At 44.6% G+C, this 16,224-nt stretch overlaps 1 protein-coding gene across 1 annotated transcript in view; it reads left to right on the top strand.

The window, feature by feature from the left end:
• Nucleotides 1-5,841: 5,841 nt before the first annotated feature.
• LOC311145367 (protein unc-79 homolog) overlaps nt 5,842-16,224 on the top strand; it is a gene marked incomplete at both ends in the record, with an annotated part of 53,853 nt that continues 43,470 nt past the window's right edge. Inside the window, 9 exons of the mRNA XM_084181588.1 lie at nt 5,842-5,863; nt 7,590-7,710; nt 12,986-13,299; nt 13,983-14,153; nt 14,372-14,467; nt 14,618-14,673; nt 14,817-14,946; nt 15,078-15,142; nt 15,850-15,938. Of these exons, the coding sequence (XP_084037714.1) occupies nt 5,842-5,863; nt 7,590-7,710; nt 12,986-13,299; nt 13,983-14,153; nt 14,372-14,467; nt 14,618-14,673; nt 14,817-14,946; nt 15,078-15,142; nt 15,850-15,938 (1,064 nt within the window). The remainder of the gene's footprint in view (nt 5,864-7,589; nt 7,711-12,985; nt 13,300-13,982; nt 14,154-14,371; nt 14,468-14,617; nt 14,674-14,816; nt 14,947-15,077; nt 15,143-15,849; nt 15,939-16,224) is intronic.

Genomic DNA, 16,224 nt, shown 5'->3' with positions numbered 1-16,224 from the left:
CAAGTTTATTTTTTGTGAAGAAGGACAGAGGTCTGCGCCCGTGCATTGATTATCGACCACTGAACAGGGAGACGATAAGATTTTGTTATCCTCTCCCCCTCATTCCTTCAGTGATCGAGTCAATGCATGGGGCGCGCTTCTTCACCAAATTAGATCTCTGGAGTGCGTACAACCTGGTGCGTGTCCAAGAGGGGGATGAGTGGAAGACAGCATTCAGCACAACCACGGGGCATTATGAAAACCTGGTGATGCCCTACGGTTTGATGAATGCTCCATCCGTCTTCCAGTCCTTTGTGAACGACGTGTTTCGGGACATGCTTGGTCTCGGTGTAGTGGTCTACATCGATGACATTCTGGTGTATTCCATTACGCGCGCCGAGCATGTGTCCACGGCATGCGCCGAGCAAGTGCTGGCCCAACTGTTGGAAAATGACCTTTATGCCAAGGCAGAAAAGTGTCTGTTTTTCCAGAAGTCCGTCTCCTTCCTCGGATACCGCATTACCACCTCAGGTGTGGAGATGGAGGGAGATCGCATTTCAGCCGTTCGTAATTGGCCGACTCCAACCACGGTTAAGGAGGTGCCGCGCTTTATTGGCTTCGCCAACTACCATCGGAGGTTTATCCGGGGCTTTGGCAAGGTCGCAGCTCCCATTACATCTCTGTTGAAGGGTGGGCTGTCCCAGCTCCGCTGGTCTGCTGAGGCTGACAGGGCCTTCAGTAACTTGAGGGGTCTGTTCACCTCAGCCCTGGTACTGACCCACCCCGATCCATCACTACCATTCGTAGTGGAGGTGGATGCGTCCTAGGTAGGGATAGGCGCTGTCCTATCTCAACGCTCGGGCACGCCACCCAAGCTCCGCCCCTGTGCCGTCTTCTCTATGAAGCTCAGCCCGGCGGAGCAGAACTACGACGTTGGTGATCGGGAGCTGTTGGCTGTTGTCCGAGCCCTGACCGTGTGGAGGCATTGGCTCGAAGGGGCGAAACACCCTTTCCTCGTCTGGACGGACCACCGTAACCTGAAGTACATCCGGGCAGCGAGGAGGCTGAATCCTCACCAGGCCAGGTGGGCCCTATTCTTCACCCGGTTTGATTTTACACTGTCATACATCCCAGGTACGAAGAACGTGAAGGCAGACGCATTGTCATGGCTGTATGACACAGTGGAGAGTCCCAGAGACAACACCCCCATACTCCTGGCCTCCTGCATTGTGGCGCCGGTAGTATGGGTGATGGACGCAGATATAGAGCAGGCGTTACACACAGAGCCATCTCCACCTCAGTGTCCAGCTGGGCTGCAGTACGTGCCTGCTCTTATCTGTGACCGTCTGATCTACTGGGCACACACGTCACCCTCCTCTGGTCACCCAGGTATCGGTCATACAGTGCCCTGCCTGACCGGAAAGTACTGGTGGCCTACCTTGGCTAAGGACGTGAGGGTGTATGTCTCCTCCTGCTCGGTTTGCGCCCAGAGTAAGGCACCTAGGCACCTCCCAGTGGGTAAGTTACAACCTTTACCAGTTCCATAACGACCATGGTCTCACCTGAGTGTTGATTTCCTTACCGATCTTCCCCTCTCCCAAGGTAACACCACCATCCTGGTCATTGTGGACCGCTTTTCCAAGGCCTGCCACCTTCTTCCTCTGCCCGGTCTCCCCACGGCCCTGCAAACTGCGGAGGCCCTGTTTACACACATCTTCCGGCACTACGGGGTACCAGAGGATATAGTGTCTGACCGGGGTCCCCAATTCACATCCAAGGTCTGGAAGGTGTTCATGGAACGTCTGGGGGTCTCGGTCAGCCTGACCTCTGGTTTCCACCCTGAGTCTAATGGGCAGGTGGAACTGGTAAATCAGGATGTGGGTAGGTTCCTGCGGTCCTACTGCCAGGACCGGCCGGGGGAGTGGTCGTTGTTCTTGCCATGGGCCGAATATGCCCAGAACTCTCTTTGTCACTCCTCCACTAACCTAACGCCATTTCAATGTATTTTAGGTTACCAACCGGTTCTGGCACCGTGGCACCAGAGCCAGACCGAGGCTCCTGCGGTGGATGACTGGTTTCGGCGCGCAGAGGAGACGTGGGACGCTGCCCACGTCCACCTCCAACCCGTCGTGCGTCGTCAGAAGGCCAACATTGACCGCCACCGCAGTGAGGCCCCGGTACGAATTACCGGGTGATCGGGTCTGGCTCTCGACCCGGAATCTGCCCCTCCACCTGCCCTGCCGGAAGTTCGGGTGGGGGGCCTCAGTACCTCGTGGAGTGGGAGGGGTACGGTCCGGCGGAACGGTGCTGGGTCCCGGTGAGGGATATTCTCAATCTCTCCCTGTTGCAGGATTTCCACTGTCGCCATACGGCTCGCGCGTCCTCCTGGCCGTCCCCGAGGCCTGGGTCAACGCGCTGCTGGAGCTGCGCGTCAAGGGTGGGGTACTGTTACGACTTCCTCCGAAGCTGCCTCCCCTCCTTGTTCGGGCAGGCTTCGGCGTTCATCGTCACCAGCCTTCTAGCCACTGCCGCTCCATATCTCATCATTCCATTTGTCTTGTCTTGTCAATTACACACACCTGGTTCATATTCCCCTCATTAGTACGTGTTTAAGTGTTCCCTCTGTCCCCTTGTCCTTGTGGGTGATGTTCATTGTGAGGATTAGTAGCTCGGTTGAGCTCAGTAGTTTATATTGCCGGGGTATTTTCCCCGTGTGCATGTTTGTTCCACTGCGCCTGTTTTGCTCACTGGACTGGTTACGCTGGATTACGGAATAAACTCTGTATACTGTGATTTACCCTCCTGCGCCTGACTCCTTCAAATCACGCATCACACAAGGTGTCAAGCAAGTAGGATTAATTTTATGGTGAAACATTTCTATATATTTATTCTGTACAATTTGATTGCAATTAAACCCAATCATATAAAACTCTATCATACCAGTCCTCAATACATTTGTCCAGCCTCTATGATTGCATGTATAGTATGTTCTTTGACAATGGTCTTGGAGTCTGGGCCCTGTTGTAGTGACTCCTCCCTTTGGATGATAATAATGGGAAGGCTTGATGAAAGCCCAGTGTCTCTATCTCACAGGATGTGCTGCTGGGAAGTTTTCCAGTGTTACTGAGATCAGATCTGCTGTCCAGAAGCTGTGAACCTGACGTTAGCCACACAGGACTAAGTAGAGCGATGTTTGCTCTTTTTAGGGGACCAACTGGGTTCCTTGTACGGACAAAGGCGGTTCTGCAGGACTACAGATCAAATATCTACAGCAAGCCACCCAAGGACAAGATTGGGCCTGGGGTAGGAACCAAAGCTCCTCTCTGTCCAACTTCTTTTTTGCAATCAGAAAAATATTGTTTTGGAAGTGTCCCATATGGCAATTGTTTCGTTAGGGCCATGTTACCAATTTCTTTAACTTTTGCGTTCTTTTTTTTGTTGGCTGCAAATGTTTGAAAGTGTATGGTATCCTATATTACCATTCAATGTCAGAATTGAGTGGTCAGGCTGGTCTAGGCAAAGCTCATAGCAATTGAACTAAAACAAAGTAAATTCTGAGAAGTTGCTGCCCACTGAACTCCTAAAATCACACGAAACTACAACACTACAACAAAGTTACAGTCTGAGGCAGCCATATCTTTAACACATTCCATTACATTCTCTAATGTGGTGAATTCAAGCGAAGGGGTTTTTCCAGCTGAAAGAGAAATATGTTATATTTATTTATTTATTTTTTAATTATTTTTATTTAAGTTAGTAGTGCCAAGCTTTCTCCTCTGATAATAAATCTGATGACAGAGTTGTGAGACAGAACCTAGTGCCGGTGCAGCCGTCCACTCAACTTTCCTCAGGGACATCCACAGGGTTTTTAACTGATCATTTATGGGTGTAGCTATGAAGCCCAACAGTGCCAGGGGAGGATGCTGTGGAGGCAGGGGGATGGAGACTGTGCTAGGGAGACCATGATGTAATATAATCACAGCAAAGGATCATGACCCTCTGGGGGGCAGGTCAATTGGTCGGCCCAGCTGTAAACCTACATACAGCATGAAGGAGAGAGGGCTTGATAAATAGGAAGAGACAGAAAGTTGGTGTCTATGAGAGAGAGAGAGAGAGAGAGGGGGAGAGAGAGATGGGTTTTACACAAATGCATAAAAACTTGACCCAGGTAATTAGTGTTATTACGTGACCAAGGAGTTACATTCAGCTGTTGCCTGTTGGCCATTTGATTCAGTATTTCTGTACAGCAATGTTTTATATTCTAAATGTGTATGTGGTTTCCTTGTTTCCCTCACAGCAATCTCTCTTCACAATTTCAGTGTTTGCGTTCGCTCTCCTGGCCCCGGCTGGATGGATCATGCACTGTATACCAGTTTACCGCCAAAGACCCCCTCCAGAACCCTGACTGTGCTCCACCACCATGCATAGTATGACATCAGTGAAACATCAGTGAAAGACAAAAACGTTGCCTAAATGTATCTTATCTTAATAATGTATAAGATGAATGAATATATAAACAGATAAATTAAACCACAATAATTTACCAGGTGGATGGTATAATGTTTAATATTTGCCATTTATTTATTTTCTAAAGAGGTGGGATCATGAAATGTGAATGCATTATGGATTGGGCCATTAAATTAGCACTGCTTCTATTTGTAATCATACCTTTGCAGTAAGTGCCATCCTATCTGACTCAGATCAATAAAGACAAAGTTGGCACACTGTTGCATTGTTGTTTGTCTTTATTGCAGACATGAAACATTGTTTCAGCAGGCTGGCCCACGTCACACTCAGTTTTCAGCTCAACAATTCCAATCTGTATGTGACTTCAGTTAAATACGTGATTTTTGACATGTCTTCTAGTGGACAAGGAGTACCAGGAGCCAGTGGGTCAGCCCAGGACCAGGCTCCAGAGACAGGATGTTGTTACTTTATCAGCTGGAGATGGGAATGGGAATACTTTAGTCTTGGTTCTTGGCACACACTGAGATCCATTCTCTTAGCCTCAGAACTGAAAATCTTGTTTATCTTTGGAACATCTTGTTTATCTTGTTTTAGCTGGGGTGAGCTGGGAAGAATTCCAATTACTTTCTGTAAAGAAAAGAAAACCATTCATGATATAAATAGTCAGTTGCCATAACCCCCCAGTGATGATGGAAAGACTTGGAAAAGCAAGAATATAGGAGCAATTCCTTCTCACCACTAACTAATGTGGATCAAATGGCCTATGTTTACCACAAATAAGTACAGTAGTTTGATAGTATATGGTTTTTGTGCATACTGTCACAATACATTGTTTAAAAATGCGACCCCTGATACTTTATACGTTAACCATCTGTTGCTTGATTATAAATTAGTCTATATAAAATAGTGATTATAAATTAGCCTATATAAAATAGTGATATATAGCCTAAGAGGAGTAAGTATGCCACGACGTTCGAACTTCTCACTTTGAATCTCAGCTGATGCTGAATTGTGAAAAGAGCATTAGCAGCCTCATGTTGAGGCGGGTGTTAAAAATCACTTTTTTGAATGACAATTTGTCATAGTCGGACCAGTCCATTTGGAAGAGTATGTGCTGATTTGGGTTCGGCTTTTTCTATCAGCACATTGACATATACATATACAATGACATATATAACATATACACGAAACACACCACATGCATTTAAATTACTTACAAGCCCAATGCAATAGATTTCAATTGCTGTTAACCTGCTTTCATGGCAGCAGTGGTACAACCAAAGCGAGCCTGTGCGCGAGGGGGTTTATTCACTTTTCTCAAGACAACACCGTAGGGGAGAAAAAACATTTGACAATTGACAGTGTTTGTTTTATGATTCGTGAAGTATTTCCACAATGTCTACGAAAGCAGAGCAATGTAAGTACTATTATTTAAGATTTTCCTATTAGATCCTCCCATTTTTAGGTGTAATTTTATAGTAAGAAAGCGAATGAGGGGAGCTGTCCTTGGTGATGAAACCGCGGTTGCTAAGGCAGGTTGCAACACGTCCTCGCGTTGCAGAGGATGGCTCTAGGGGCTGGTGTCTAGGGGATGCGCTATGTTCTGGCGGTGGTCAACAAAAATACATGGGGAAAACATACTAACAGATATTAAGCATTCATCTTTGATTGACACGCTGAAAGAAAGGTTGGTGCAGCAGCGAGATGTATTGGTTTCAAGGTCGATTTGACAAATTCTCCACTAAACAATATGGTGGCATTGGTGATCAATAATGTGGTTGATTTGCTTGTTTACATCACATCTTTTACTTGCATAATAAAATACGAGTTTTTTCTTCATCATTTGCCTCTGAACAGGTGGATAAACAGACTGCAGTTACACTATTTGATAAACTATCAGATTATTTACTCTAGAAATGGAGAGTGAATCAATGCATAGTGTAATAAACAATTGGTGTTTATTGGCCCAGCGTCGTCCAGGGTAGGGGAGGGAATGGCCGGCAGGGATGTAGCTCAGTTGGTAGAGCATGGTGTTTGCAACGCCAGGGTTGTGGGTTCGATTCCCAAGGGGGGCCAGTATGAAAAATAAACTAACTGTAAGTCGCTCTGGATAAGAGCGTCTGCTAAATGACTAAAATGTAATGTAATGTGTTTTTTTGTTGTTGTCAATCAACACACCTTGAAAGAACTCAACATTTCTCAAATAGGCATATGTGTTTTGAATAGGCCTATAATAATAAATGGAAGGAACAAAGTTCCTATATCTACATTTATCTGTGATAAAGCCGTCTTAAACGACTTTAAATCTATTTGGCCATGTTTGGGGCAACATAGAATGTACTACGTACTACATGCTACCTTATGGTACCATGTATAAACACCCACTAGGTAGCTTTGACGATTTGTGTTGTTTCTCCTGCATTCGGTAGGCTACATTGACATTACTGAATTGGTCAGACATTAGTTTGCACAAGTATCACAAGTTTTAGCCCTTAAAAACAAGCGTTCATATTTTGTTTTGGCAGGAAAAAACAATAGTTTTTTGGGCCTTTACTAAGCCTATCCACCCAGTTGGCTCTAGCAATTGAGCCTGTGGACGAGGTAACACTTTTGCTTACATTTCTGCTTTTGCAAAGTGTGTCTGAAGGAAGCCCTGCTGATTCTATTTACAGAACCACTGTGTTGTAGCCGACTCATATTGGCCATGTATTCATTGGTATGAAATGAGCAAAAAATGAACACACTTCTACACCCACGTATAAAGCCTACACACACTAATTTACTTACACACACACACCCTGCCCCACACAAACACAAAGCCTGTGGGTGTTATTGTTATTTTTGGGACTTGTCATTTGCAGTTCAGCGAGCACTAAACACTACCAGCACGAGTCACAAAATGGATGGCACCAAAATGACCCACTCCAGGGCTGGTTGTGACCTAGCTGGCCAAACACAAAGGTCACTTAAAGAGAGACAGTGAAGATGCCACAGGGACCCTGACCCTTTGCTATGCTTGGGGCAGCATATCAATGACCAGGCTTATACTGTACCAACCATAGCCCATTGCCCCCACCCCCCTGATTTGATAAAGGCTTCAACAGACTTCTTTTGTTTGTCACTCTGCTCTTTATTTTGTTTAGTTGCCTCTAAGATACGATACTTGCAAGAGTATCACAACCGTGTGCAACACAATATTTACCCCGTGCCCTCCGGAACAGACATTGCAAACACACTGAAATACTTTTCCCAAACCCTGCTCAGGTAAGTACCCTGCGCTGGAACCACAGGTGAAGTAACAGAGTATAACAGTATTTGATGTTTAGTTTCAGAGGAGAGGTGACTGGGGTGTAGCCTAATTCTAATACATGCACAGCAATATGACAGCATTATTGCTGGTAGGAAGTCAGTTGAAATTAGAAGATAGAAGTGGAAATATGGGAAATGGTTTCCAACAGTGCAAGTGTATCATCATTTAAGATTCCTAGTTGATAACCACCCAGGTCCTTTTTAGAGAGGGAATTGGGTTGCTCCATCCTCTGCCTTTGTGACACCATATGTTTCAAGTTGCTATACGAGGACCATGATCCTACAGGATATCAACAACAAGAGTCAACAATACGATCAACTCGTATCGCTCCATGGCTGTTTGATATTGTAGTACCCTATTTTGAAATAAAATAGAGAAGGTTTGTTGGGCTCCAACCAATAAATCAAATCTGCCAAGATTGCCATTACTGAGTCTTTCCAATGTGGGTGTGCCTCAAAGGGATTTGAATTGTGTTGATGTTGTAAGTAGGAGGTTATGAATAAGAATGTGAATAACAATGTTATTTTGCAGAGTGTACCTGGTATGGTTGGTATTATATTGGAGAAAAAGTACCAAAAAGAAATAGGCAATTTCAACCCCTCTGTAGGTTCAGTGGTAGCTTTGTAGATGCACATGTCCCTGGGATGGCCTGTAGTCTCACTCCCAGAGGGGCTAGGGGAGGTCTGGTCCTCTGGCTCCTTGGGTCTGACAGTTCCCAGTGTGCTGTGACAGAAGGCCTGTGGAGGGAACAACACGTCCCCTCAGAACAGGTCAAGAAGCCAGGGCAGCCATTATGGCCACAACCAGTATGTGACATTTATTTGTTGAGTTTGAGCAGAGCTCTCTGTGAGAATCAGCTGTGCTTTGATCATTGGCTACATAAATCATCATCATTAGGGAGACAGAACTTTCATGTTCCACTTTTATGAAAATTATTGGATTATGACGATCATTTTCATTTCATCACACGGTGGACATAGTAGTGAAAAAAAATTTGTGGCTAAATTACGATAATTTTCAAGTCAATATTGGCAAAGTATCTTTCTGACTTTGTTGAGAGAATGATCTAGCTAGATGTGGTAGCTAGTGTATTGTTACAAGCCTGGCATCCTATTGGTCCTTGGCACAGATGGAGCGTGACAGGGGCTGTGATTGTATAAGCCTATGTTGTGGTGGCATGTTAACGCTAATGACAATTGTGTCTGTGAGGCTCAGTATCGCTGGGGTGTGAAGGGAATCACGCGGGTATGATACTGTAACATTCGCCTCATGTTTTCCTTGAGCCAAATCTCCTCCCTCCCAACTCACACAACAAACCATGCCTCCCATATTGAAACCACTCTGCACTGCTCAGTAGACTCTCAGACATTCAGACAGGCACCTGTGTTTCATTGGCCTGGGGTGAACAGAGGGAGAGAGAGAGTGTGAGCTAAAGAGAGGGCGCACTGAGACTTGCATATGTCAGGTTCCTGGAAAAAAAAGAGTCCCGCACAGACAGAGGATGGAGCGCCAAATTAATATTTAATTAATTCTGCAGCATAGAGCGCTATCAGTGTAAGACTATTACGATATTGGTGTAAAGGGATGGGGCTACCTGGGCTCAATTTAAGGGGGCTTACCCAAAGGGGGTGCTATGTAACATGTCATATACAGTGGGGGGAAAAAGTATTTAGTCAGCCACCAATTGTGCAAGTTCTCCCACTTAAAAAGATGAGAGAGGCCTGTAATTTTCATCATAGGTACACGTCAACTATGACAGACAAAATTAGAAAAAAAAATCCAGAAAATCACATTGTAGGATTTTTAATGAATTTATTTGCAAATGATGGTGGAAAATAAGTATTTGGTCAATAACAAAAGTTTCTCAATACTTTGTAATATACCCTTTGTTGGCAATGACACAGGTCAAACGTTTTCTGTAAGTCTTCACAAGGTTTTCACACACTGTTGCTGGTTTTTTGGCCCATTCCTCCATGCAGATCTCCTCTAGAGCAGTGATGTTTTGGGGCTGTCGCTGGGCAACACGGACTTTCAACTCCCTCCAAAGATTTTCTATGGGGTTGAGATCTGGAGACTGGCTAGGCCACTCCAGGACCTTGAAATGCTTCTTACGAAGCCACTCCTTCGTTGCCCGGGCGGTGTGTTTGGGATCATTGTCATGCTGAAAGACCCAGCCACCTTTCATCTTCAATGCCCTTGCTGATGGAAGGAGGTTTTCACTCAAAATCTCACGATACATGGCCCCATTCATTCTTTCCTTTACATGGATCAGTCGTCCTGGTCCCTTTGCAGAAAAACAGCCCCAAAGCATGATGTTTCCACCCCCATGCTTCACAGTAGGTATGGTGTTCTTTGGATGCAACTCAGCATTCTTTGAGTTTTGACCAAAAAGTTCTATTTTGGTTTCATCTGACCATATGACATTCTCCCAATCCTCTTCTGGATCATCCAAATGCACTCTAGCAAACTTCAGACGGGCCTGGACATGTACTGGCTTAAGCAGGGGGACACATCTGGCACTGCAGGATTTGAGTCCCTGGCGGCGTAGTGTGTTACTGATGGTAGGCTTTGTTACTTTGGTCCCAGCTCTCTGTAGGTCATTCACTAGGTCCCCACGTGTGGTTCTGGGATTTTTGCTCACCGTTCTTGTGATCATTTTGACCCCACGGGGTAAGATGTTGCGTGGAGCCCCAGATCGAGGGAGATTATCAGTGGTCTTGTATGTCTTCCATTTCCTAATAATTGCTCCCACAGTTGATTTCTTAAAACCAAGCTGCTTACCTATTGCAGAGTCAGTCTTCCCAGCCTGGTGCAGGTCTACACTTTTGTTTCTGGTGTCCTTTGACAGCTCTTTGGTCTTGGCCATAGTGGAGTTTGGAGTGTGACTGTTTGAGGTTGTGGACAGGTGTCTTTTATACTGATAACAAGTTCAAACAGGTGCCATTAATACAGGTAACGAGTGGAGGACAGATGAGCCTCTTAAAGAAGAAGTTACAGGTCTGTGAGAGCCAGAAATCTTGCTTGTTTGTAGGTGACCAAATACTTATTTTCCACCATAATTTGCAAATAAATTCATTAAAAATCCTACAATGTGATTTTCTGGAAAAAAAATTCTCAATTTGTCTGTCATAGTTGACGTGTACCTATGATGAAAATTACAGGCCTCTCTCATCTTTTTAAGTGGGAGAACTTGCACAATTGGTGGCTGACTAAATACTTTTTTCCCCCACTGTATTAGTAAAGTATTATGTAGTTGCCAGCTTTGCCTCCCAGCCAGTCATCTAGAAAGTAACACATACCAGCCAAGCTGTCTAGCTCTCTGCATCAGTGAACCATGGATTCACAGTTGCCCTGACCCCATGCCAAATTCCATCACTCATTAGAGTGACTGTGAGGAACCAAGATGCAGTCTGACACTGAATCAAGATAATTTCATGTATCGTAGTATAATGTGATGTACTTCATTCCTAGTTCCTCTTGAACCTTGCCTGGCATGAACAAGTCACACTCAAAGGAAATTAAATATCTCACTTCTAGCTAAGAAACAGTGGTTATTACGGTATTATATACCCTAGTTAATGCTTATTTACGGTAATGTAATTTATAATCTGTGGCTCAGTTAGTGAAAACATTTAGAAGATAGCGAAAGTGTAGGTTGTTAAATCTGATCTAAGATGTGTTTTACTGTGTGTGCATAACGTATGTGTGTTTATTTGTCTGTGTGTCTCTGTGTGTCTCTGTGCGTCTGTGTGTGTGTGTGTTCAATTCAATTCTGCAGTTTAATATGTGCAACGAGGGCAGTGATATTAAGTCATACTCCGCAAGATATAAAGCTAATCCCCCCCATTGTTGTAAACTGACTATCCGTTTCAACTCCCTGAGATAATGTTTTTTACACTTTGGTTTCTGATATTTAAAATTGTCCAACATGCGGCCAAATTCTTACGGAGTATAACTTTCAGGGGAATAGTCAGAGTAAGAAAAGTTTTAAATGATTTTGATCTTGTAAAACGTCATAATAGTAGGCTATTCTGTATTGCTACACTAAAATCCTCTTATTCACTGCCCCTGTAGAAATTATATACCTCTGCCTCTATGAATGACCTTTCAAAAACAATACATCAGAATTTGTAATCTGGGCTCTCATGCTCCAAGTCATTTTACTGATAGCACAGCTTAGTGCTTTTAGATCATCTTTAGTAAAAGAGCAAGGCTCGCTGTCTCCCCCCACCCCCCACCCCCACCCCCCTTCCCCTCCCCACCCCTAGAATCCACACACACAAACCAACCAACTAGTTCTCCCTTCTCTCTAAATGGTGAGATATCCACCTTCCCAGGGGACAGCAAACACAAACGTCCATCCCCCATTAGCTCACAAACATAATGCTACCGGTCATCCCGTTTGAAACAACCTATTCCTTTGTCATTATAGTTTCTCCCCTACCGTAGATTAGTTCTTACATTTATTTTAGAGACTTGAATCCATATGCCTGTTGGATCTCATTATTTCTCCTGATGATACTGATACAGTATCATAATGTATACATACGGACATTTTGTCTCTGGTGCAATAAACATGTGCTGTGACCTAGGAATTCTTATCTAACCTCACACACATGTTTATTACTAGCTGAAGCATGTTTCAAAAGTGTCACCTCTGTATTTTCCCTAACCAATTTGGTGTCACTCCCATCCTTGACGACAGCCCTACAAAACAGGATATTTATCCCTGAGAAACATCATGGCCCATTGGCCTCTCGGTATGACTGCTGCTGAATTTATCTTTTTGGAATGTGGCAGCCATAGAGGGAAAATCATTTGCAGTTTCCCCTTTGGAGAAGTATGGGGTTGCCACTGAAAACATGCAATTATTTTTATTTTTTCTCCTTGTCACCAGATACGCATGAGATGCAGTGATCATTGAAGTTTTTGCAAACGTTTCTGTTCATGTTTTTTTGTTTTCAGAAGACAAAGATGTACAAAAAGTGAAATAGAAAATTAAAGTCATTGTATGTCACACTGAACGGATAAAGCAGGGAACAATTCCCCATGCCTTCAGTGAAATATTAGAGACACTGCATCCTATGTGGGGTCTATCTGGGTTTGTTTTCTTCTATTTACCCTGTCTCTGTAGTGCCATTTCAATGTAATGTGCTGTTTCTTTGTGTCTTTGTTGTCTCTTTTTTTCCCTTGTTCCCCCTCCCCTCTCCCCCCTCACCCCCGGAGCAGCATTCTGTCCCGCACAGGCAGGAAGGAGAACCAGGAAGCTTCCAATTTGGCCGTGCCCATGACCATGTGTCTTTTTCCTGTGCCATTCCCACTCACCCCATCTCTAAGACCACAAGTCAGTTCCATCAACCCTACAGTTACTCGCTCCCTCCTTTACAGCGTTCTGCGTGATGCCCCGTCAGACCGTGGGGGGCAGGGGCAGCAGAGTCGGGACGCTCAGCTCTCAGAGTACCCCTCTCTGGACTATCAGGGGCTCTATGCGACCCTCGTGACCCTGCTTGACCTGGTGCCCCTGCTGCAGCACGGTCAGCATGGTGAGTGAAACCAGGACACACCTTTGTACGTGTCAGTCGCCCCACGACCCGTCTTGACCACATGAAGCTGCCTTTTCTGGCCTCATTCCCTTCAAGAGACGAGTCCCACAGAAGATCTAAAGGGATGCATGGGGTGATGGGGAACATGCTGAATCCTGTCAGCTAACTTTGTTGATAACTTACTGGAATTTACAGACATATTGTAGTATTGTACACATGTATTAACTATTTGCAATCTCTTTTTAAAAAATGCATTGAAAATGGAAATGTATCTGTAAAAAAGCTATTTTAAAGGTTAAATTGCTATGGTTAGCATATGTTGTGTATCTATTAACTGCACCAGGGAATCGTAATCTGTAAATAGCAAGTCTGTGAATATATCTGAATATATGGAATAAGCATGAAAGTACATCTTCTTGACTAGAAAGCACTACCCTTTGCTGAGGGCAAACATCAGTGCAGTATTAATGGGTTTTACTGAAACCGCACTGACCTAAACTGAGTTTCACAATACTCTCTTAGGATTTTGTTGTATTTATACACATTGTATATTTATGTATTTTCTTTAGGTTTTAATGGTATATTTTTATTTACTTACATATGTTTGCAACATATGTACATTTCATTGAATTACTGTCTCTCTCTCTGTGTCTGTGCGTCTTGGCTCTCCCTTCTCCCATCAGATCTGGGACAGTCCATATTTTACACAACAACTTGCCTCCTGCCCTTTCTCAGTGACGATATTCTCAGCACTTTACCCTACACTATGATCTCCACTTTAGCTACATTCCCCCCATTCCTGCACAAAGACATCATTGAGTACCTGAGCACCTCTTTCCTCCCCATGGCTGTATGTGAGTACAGCCACTCTGTATCTAACATCTATCTACTTGCATGTGAAAAAGAACACCTTTTCAATTCAACACAAAGTTAACAAGTCATTAAGTGGGATAAGTCTCATTCAATATCAGCAGTCATTACCATATCAAAGAAACTGCTCGGTTGGTGTCCCACAGTATGCAATCCTTCATGAGGTTAAGGTTCTTCATTTGTCTTTTGTGCCCTTCTTTAGTGGGTTCCACTAGAAGAGAAGGGGGTGTCCCAGCATATGTCAATCTCTCTGCGTCCTCTATGCTAATGATTGCTATGCAGTACACCTCCAACCCAGGTAATCCTTTAACTCACGTTATCTCCAACCAATACAGTACATCACAGTGTCTCTGTCCAGTGTAGCACAGCCTGTCTTTTGATTAATGAACTGTACACTATGTTGTACCTGCCGCCTGCCTGACTTTAGCCTCTACCTCTTTGTTTCCAGTATACCACTGTCAGTTGTTGGAGTGTCTTATGAAGCACAAGCAGGAAGTGTGGAAGGTATATGTTTGTGAAATGCACGTGCCATTTTCACATAGGTTAGATGTCCAAACAACTCTCTTATAGATATGGAAAGTGTCAGTGAATAGCTTTGAGAGGTTCTTACAGTTTAGTTCACTATGGCGTGTGTTGTGTTGTGTCAGGACCTACTGTATGTCATATCCTACGGACCATCCCAAGTGAAGCCTCCAGCTGTGCAGATGCTCTTTCATTACTGGCCTAACCTAAAGCCCCCAGGAGCCATCAGTGAATACAGAGGACTGCAGTACACTGGTGAGGGGCTTATGGTCTACCTGTCAGGCTGGTCTTGTGTGTAACAAACCTTTAGATTACAGCAGTCTAATCCTCCTCCCACCTCTCCATCTCTCCCCTCTCCTTTTTTCCCTCTATTCTATTTTCCCCAGCCTGGAACCCCATCCACTGCCAACACATTGAGTGTCACAATGCCATCAATAAACCTGCCGTCAAGGTAATATCTGAGTAACTACTGTGCACTGTGTACACAAACATAAAGTGAATACATAAAGTATGTGCCAGATTGCCATGGTGTGTTAAAGTGTCTTTGTGTTTGCTGCTGTAAGCACAACATTAAAGGAACCAGGGAATGCTTGAGTGACTTTTGTAGTTCTGTGGTGTAATGATATCACTGGCCACGCAACTTGAGGCCTGTTTGCGCTACTCTGCCTGTCTCTGCTAAACTATGCTCAAAACAGACAAGTTGAGCAGAGATAGGAACAGGAGTAGGGACAGGGGCAAGATTTCAATTACCTAGGAGCACAGAGGGGGTGTGTGTGGGGGAGGGGGGGAGGGGGGGGGGGCTAATTGGAAGCCATGACCCCATGCTGCCCCTGAGGATAGTGCGCCTGTAAACGAAAGCAGTAAATTACAGAACACCATCTGAGCATCTAGGCCATAAGCACTGTGGCCTAATACAGGGCCATGCACAGATCATAGATAACAGAACAGAGACATATGCATGCAGCCAATCACAGACTAAAGGCAAGCAGAGACAGGTAGACTTATTTGTGTTTGAGGTGTTATCACGTGTCAGGGCACAAGCGTTGGAGAAATAGGGTGTGGTATGCACTTCTTAGGACCCCTACAATCAGATATCACTGCTATTATTGTACTGTATATTCCATCTGGATCCTGTAACTGTCTGTTGTCGGCCTAAAGATGTGCATCGACCCCACCCTCTCCGTTGCCCTGGGAGACAAGCCCCCTCCTCTATACATCTGTGAGGAGTGCAGCCAAAGGATATCAGGGTATGTTATTGTAAAACCTTAATCTCCACCAAGATGCCATTCCAAACATACATCACCTGCTGTCTGCTTCATTATTCTGGTCTTTATCCCGAGGGAGAGGCATCACCATGGTTACATAATTCCCTTGAGCAGATAATGAGATTGCCATCACTAAACAACTTGCTCTCATTTCCTCTGACTTGTGGCACACTGTAACCAATGGCTATGTCTTGCTCAATAGGGTACAATGTCTCTTCCTTGATCCTCACTAAAGACTCACAATATATAATGAAACAGTCATGCAGAC

The sequence above is a fragment of the Coregonus lavaretus genome (assembly GCF_964263955.1).
Source record: "Coregonus lavaretus genome assembly, chromosome: 18".
Taxonomy (NCBI): domain Eukaryota; kingdom Metazoa; phylum Chordata; class Actinopteri; order Salmoniformes; family Salmonidae; genus Coregonus; species Coregonus lavaretus.
The sequence above is the reverse complement of the archived record's forward strand: the minus strand, read 5'-3'. Positions and strand labels throughout refer to the sequence as shown.